The 7500-nt window shown below is 31.3% G+C and overlaps 1 protein-coding gene across 1 annotated transcript in view; it reads right to left on the reverse strand.

Annotated features, from left to right (window-relative positions):
• Positions 1 to 5460: 5460 nt before the first annotated feature.
• The window catches only part of LOC125031526 (cuticle protein AMP4-like), a 2656-nt gene continuing 616 nt past the window's right edge, over positions 5461 to 7500 (reverse strand). Inside the window, exons 2-3 of the mRNA XM_047622404.1 lie at positions 7192 to 7388; positions 5461 to 5896 (exon numbers count right to left, since the gene is read on the reverse strand). Coding sequence (XP_047478360.1) covers positions 5806 to 5896; positions 7192 to 7388 — 288 coding nt within the window. The 3' untranslated portion in view covers positions 5461 to 5805. The remainder of the gene's footprint in view (positions 5897 to 7191; positions 7389 to 7500) is intronic.

A 7500-nucleotide genomic window follows, 5' to 3' on the forward strand; every position in this document is an offset into this window, starting at 1 on the left:
ATCATCATCATCACCATCATCATCATCCTCCTCCTCCTCATCATTATTATTTTTATTATTATTATCATCATCATCAATATTGATATTATCATTACTACTATTATTATTATTATTGTTATTATCATTATTATCAATATTGATATCATTATTATTACTACTACTATTACCATTATCACTATTATTATCATTATTATTATTATTATTATTATTATTATTATTGTTATTATTATTATTATTATTATTATTATTATTATTATTATTATTATCATAATTATTACTATTATTATCGTTATTATCATTATTATTATTGTTGTTATTTTTCTTATCATTAATAGCATTAATTTTGTTATTATTACTACAATCATCATTATTATTAGGATTATTACTATTACCATTATCTTTACTATCATACTATCATTGTCATTATAGCTATTATTAATAACATTATTATAATTATCATGTTATTATTATTATTATTGTTATTATTATTGGTACTATTATTATTACTATTATTATTATTATTATTATAATTATCATCATTATTATTAATATCATTATAATTATTATAATTATTATTACAGTTATTTTTATTGTTATTAATATTATCATTATTATTAATAATATTGATATAATCGTCCTTATTATCCTTTTCCATTATTATTGCCATCATTTATGTTATCATCACTATTACTATCATTACTATCATTACAATTACTTTCATTATCATTATCATTATTATCCTTTCCACATAACAGTCAGCACTGCTAATTCTCGCCGTCCTGCCCGCAGGTGGCAGCACAAACAACTGAATCGGAATCTCCAAGACCATTAACTTTCGCACGGCTCGCAACCCGGTCGTTCTTGACACTGCGGCTGGGGGATTAAATGAACAGCCATGACGGTGCTTTTGTTAAGGGAATTTTGTAAATATGCTTTTGACACCATTGTGAATATTATGCAGTTGGTGAGGCTGATTTTGCAATATGAATCGTTATGTTGTTTGAATGTTTTGTGGAGAATTAGAGCTTTATGGGTGATAAAGTACCTCAGTTATGTTATTTATATTAGTGATTTATCTTGCTTTCTAAATCAGATAAGAGTGAAATGCTACATAGAAATCATCTAGTGACTTAATATTACATTCCTTATTAACAGTGTTATTGGTTTATTGGTTTGATCTTCTATGCGTTATGCCGATGATGCATTCAATGCTTAAAATCACATAACAGGACTTTATAGCGTACCACATTACAATTTCTACATTTCTTGTTCCAAATCACAGAGCGCTCACAATTCGCTTATCATCCTAGGTCTCATGACAGTGCTTGACCATCTTCACCTTAAGGACGCAGACGTGAAGGAAGAGACGTCCATGGCAGCCTCTCCTAAGGTCAAAGTTCATCCTCTTTGAGAGAGAGCCGCGGCCTCCCGCCTGACCTTCAGTCGTGCATCTATAACGGCGCGCGCTTCGAGAATTTCCTGGTGATCGTCTGAAATGTTAATTCTTTTAAGATAATGCAACTCCGGCTTCCAGGTTATTGTCATGCGGGCGGGTTGCAGGAATTGCTATTTAATATTTTTTCTATGAATCCCATGTTGATGTATGCACACACACACACACACACACACACACACACACACACACACACACATACACACACACACACAGACACACACATATATACATACACAGATATACATACATATATATATGCTTATACATATATATATATATATATATATAAATATATATATATATATATATATATATATATATATATATATATATATATATATGTTTATATATATATACACACACACACACACACACACACACATATATATATATATATATATATATATATATATATGAGTGTGTGTTTGTGTCTATTCAATTATGTATATATGTATGAATATGCACAATGTACATATATATATATATATATATATATATATATATATATATATATATATATATATATGTACGCGTTTCACTTTTTACTTTTATTCACTTTTTACAGCAGTCCACGGAGTAAACACCCCTGATGCAACAACTTTCAGTTCAGCAGACAGGATGACTGTACATTTGACAAACTGGGAAAGTTGTCTCTCAAAATAAACAAAATTAATCCAAATGAAAAAGGACGAGGAGTATGAAGGAGAAATAAATAGTAAAACATTTTCTGCGAATCTTACTAACTTGTTAACCATGACGTGTTGGGAAATGATTTTAAGACACTTTGAAGAATACAAATACGGTATGTCGAAATACCCACGTTCAGGACTGATTTCATGAACCTGTATACTGCATACTAAGGAGAAATCTCTGCGCCAGATGTAAAAAAAAAAGTGTGAATTGAGAAGGATATATGACGCGATGCAAGATATGGCTATCTACACCTTGATAGAATATATTTCATCAAAATTACGCTATTCTAACAAAGACGTGACACATACCTATCGTAAGGTAAAAAAATCTTAATTATGTGTATTTCGATAAGAATCACGTCCTCATTCATGGTTTGAATGATGCATCTTACATCATTCAACAATAATTACGTCTGATATCTCTTCAATGACGTCACTGCATCGGAGAGCGATATCTGTATGACGTCAGTGTGTAAGTGTATGCAAGAGTCAAGGTGTGAATTAAACAAGGAGGCTCGCGAAGAGATATACAACTGAAGTCTAATACTTTAGAGTCTAACTAATGTTTGGCTGATCGTATCCTGCACGGGGAGGAAGGGAGAATCAACGGAATTGTGCTGTTGTTGTTTTTGCAGGTGCATTATTAGTCGCACTGTGATTGTCCTTGTGATTAATTTTATCATTATGATGATGATTATCGTTATCGTTATTATCAGCCTTATTATCATGATGATGATGATGGTGATGATAATGATGATGATGAGGATTATTATTATTATTATTATTATCATTATTCTTATTCTTATTCTTATTATTATCATTATTATTATCATGGATATCATTATTATCATTATTTGTTATTATTATTCTTATTCCTATTATTATTATAATGATACTTATTATGATTATTATCATCATTGTTATTATTATTATTATTATTATTATTATTATTATTATTGTTATTATTATTATTACAACTATTATTATTATTATCATTATCCTTATTATCATCATCATAATTATTATTATTATCATAGTAATGATAATAATCATAATCATAATAATAATGATAATAATAAAAATAATAATAATAATGATAATGATAATAATAAAAATAATGATTATTATTATTACCTTAATATTATTATCTTTATTACTATCATTATCTTATTGTCATTACCATCATCATCATCATTATTATCCTTATTCTTATTCTTATCATCATCACCATCATCACATCATCATGATCATCATGTTGTTATAATCATTGCTACTGTATTATTATCATTATTATTATTATTATTATTATCATTATTATTATCATTATTATTGTTATTATTATTATCATTATTATTGTTATTATTATTATTATCATTATTATTATTATTATTTTTTATTATTATCATTATTATTATTATTATCATTATTATTATTATTATTAATATTCTTATCATTCTTCTTCTTCTTTTTCTTCTTCTTCTTCACCTCCTTATTATTATTATTATTATTATTATTATTATTATTATTATTATTATTATTATTATCATTATTATTATTATCATTATTATAATTAGCATCATTATTATTGTTATCATTATCAGCAGCAACCTTGTTGTTATTATTATTATTATCATTATTATTATTATTATTGTTATTATTATTATTATTATTATTATTATTATTATTATTATTATTTTTCCTATTACTGTTATTATTATTATTATCATCATCATCATCATCATTATTATTATTACTATTATCATTATTATTGTTATTATTATCATCATGGTTATTAATTAGTATTATTGTCATCGTTATTAATATTATTACCTTTATTACCATCATTATCTTATTGTCATGTTATTAAATTGTTATTATCGTAATTATTTCAGTTATCTTTACCATTATTATCACTGTCATTATTATTATCATTATAATTATTTTTTTACTAATATCATTATTATCATTGTAGTTGTTATTATCATTATTACATTTATTTTTTGCTATCGTTATCATTGTTATCATTATTATTTTTATTATTATTATCGTTATCATTACTATATTTTCATTATTATCATCATCATTACTATAACTACAATTATTATTATTATTATCGCTATAATTATTATTATTGATATTACTGTTATTATTATTATTATTATTATAATTATTACTATTGTGATTATTATTATTGTTAGTATTATTGTTACTTTTCTGCTATTATCATCATTAATTATCATTACCATCATCCCCATTAACAATTACTACTATAATAACTGTCATCACCATTACAACCTCAGCGAACGAAGCTCTTACCTGCATTTATTGTTAGCATGGCAATGTAAAAAAAAAAAATACATACCATACCAAAATGTTATGGATAATTTCTCCAAGATCAAATGACCAATTGACAAGATTTCGATGGGGATTCAGACTGGCGTCCAGATTTGGGTGGGAGCTACTCGTCCTCGAAGAAAGTGGGTCTGAAATGGTGTGGGGTCATTAGTTTTTGAGACATTTTGTGACAAAGTTGTGTATTTTGAAGCTGGAATTTGATTTATTTATACACTTACACACTTTTTGTTTGCCTATATATATATATATATATATATATATATATATATATATATATATATGTATATATATGTATATATAAACACACACACACACACACACACACACACACACACACACACACACACACACACACACACACACACACACACACGCACGTACACACACACACATACACACACACACACACATATATATATATATTGAAAAAAAAAATATATATGTAATAACGATATATAATTTATGATATATAATAACGATAATAATAATGATAATAATAAAACATAATGATAAAATAATAATAATAACAATGATTATAATGATAATAGTAACAATAATAATAATAACGATGATAACTTTATGTTAATAATAACAACAGTTTCATAGTGATATTAGTCATTGTTTCAATTACATTGTTATTCTTTTTAGTATTATCATTATAACTGATATTATCTTCCTTACTTTATTATCTTTATCACCATCTGCGTTGACTGTCATTCTTCCGCTTAATTTCCTTTTATTACAAGCACATTCTCTGAAGATGTGTTATAATCGGATTCCTTGTTTTTTTTGTTTTTTTTTTGCGTTGGTGTTTGCTTGCCTGTGTTTATCTTGCTTTTACTTCTTGTTTGATAAAGTCCTTACTCCTGTGACTGCATATCATTTTGTGAATAACTTCACTCCTCCTTCCTAAGAAGCATTTTAGAATCAGTATCATTAAGCAAAGAAACCAGTAACTTTGAACGAATAGTTTATTGCATTTAAAGAAACAATAGTAGTACCCAGTGCCGAGGACGCTGTAGAGGCAACAGAAAAGTATATATACAAGAGTGCACAGCGAAGGTCAGGTCAAAGGTCGGCGCGATGGCGTCGGAGGTGGAATTAGAAGGGAGAAACAGAGAGGAGGGCGAGTCGTTGCGAAACTCAACATTTGGGATATGTATGTATGCGTGTAGTGGAAAGACAACAGGGTAAAGATGTGTACAGTTGACGGGACTTCGGGGATCGGTGTCGTTGGCGTGTCAGGTGTCAGACGGGTGATGTTTAGGTGTCAGGCAACGAGAGGTGTTTTTAAAGCTTCTTTTAGTTCTTCACGAGCCTGACGGATGGACGGAATCCGTTCTCGTCAGCGGTGTATGTAACCTCGACTACAGTGCCATCACCTACTGGGTACCTGCCGGGAGAAGGGAAGGGTTACGCTGGCCGAAAGGATGCTGCGCTATGGCATTACGGCGTCTGGGATGTGAGATGCAGATAAAAATAAAGAAAACTCTCATTACATATATTTATGTGCATAAGTGTACGTGTGTGTATGTAATTTTTTTTGAAAAGACTGCTTCTTTGCACTTTATAAAACTGAACATTACGGTGTCTGGGATTTAATAGATGACAAAAAAGAGAGAAAAATCTATAAATATACTATACACATATATACTCTGAGGAAATGTATAATGAAAAGGTTTCAGTATAGTGACTAAGATTCTGAAGATAAATAAACTGTAAAGAAAACTATCACCGCGTCCCTTTGCGCAATATATGAAAGTATAATGTATACAAGACTAAATATATAAAAAAAGAAAGATCTGTCTATATTCACTTCATATAGCGATAGACAGACAGGGCGATAGACAGGCTGCATCTGAGTATCTTAAGTGCAACAGAAACTCATAAGAAGAACTATCATTATGCACCGTCATTACGAAAACCTTCACCCATCTGTATTAGGGGAAGGAGTCATTACGCTGCGTCGCCCCTCTCACCCAAACCTTGTCCTCTTCACCCGCCCCAAGCCCCGGGCCTCACCTTCATGACCTTGCATGTTCTGAAGATGACATCACCCTCAGGCACTTGATGACTAAGGCAGGATGTCAACAGGTCACGGTGAATGTTTGGAAGTCAGAGGAGATAAAAGAGAAAGAGAGGACGTACGGTGATTATGAGAGGAAGGAATATTGGGAATAATGTGTGTGTGTGTGTGTGTGTGCGTGTGTGTGTGTGTGTGTGTGTGTGTGTGTGTGTGTGTGCGTGTGTGTGTGTGTGTGTGTGTGTGTGTGTGTGTGTGTGTGTGTGTGTGTGTGTGTGTGTGTGTGAGCTTGTATGTGTGTGTGCGTGTGTATGTGTGTGTGTGTGTGAGCATGTGTGTGTGGCAGAGAGCGGGCAAGAGACCGGTAGATAGAGGGAGAGATAGGCCGATAGTTAAATAGACAGAGTGAGTGAGTTAAAACGAGAGAGAGAGACAGAGAGGGAGAGAGAGAGAGAGAGAGAGAGAGAGAGAGAGAGAGAGAGAGAGAGAGAGAGAGAGAGAGAGAGAGAGAGAGAGAGAGAATGAGAGAGAAAGAGATGGTTGAAATTAAATTACGAAGACAAACCAAATGAAACCGACTGAATTAAAGAAAAAGAAAAAACAAAAGATATCAATCTGAAGAAAGAAAGACAGAAAAAATAATCGAAAAGGAAGGAAATACTAACGTGTATGTTCCCTGGATATTGCTCTGGCCCTCGACACCGGGAGCTCCGACAGCTGAAACGACGATGCCATTTCCGGTCTCGAAGTCGTAGTTGAAGTTGCCATTACCCTCGTTCAGGCGGTCGTCCCGAAGGATAGGGACGTCGTTGAGGTCCTGAGGGCGGGCGAGAGCCACGGCGAACAGGCAGGCGACCAGGATCTGAAGGGAGGCAGGAAAAGCACGTGAAATGGGGTGTGCGTGAGGACCGGCAGGAGGCAGGGCTCAGGCGTGCTCTTGCGCTGAGAAGGAAGACTTTCGAGGGGAAAGGGTG

The sequence above is a fragment of the Penaeus chinensis genome, chromosome 13, assembly GCF_019202785.1.
Source record: "Penaeus chinensis breed Huanghai No. 1 chromosome 13, ASM1920278v2, whole genome shotgun sequence".
Classification (NCBI taxonomy): Eukaryota; Metazoa; Arthropoda; class Malacostraca; order Decapoda; family Penaeidae; genus Penaeus; species Penaeus chinensis.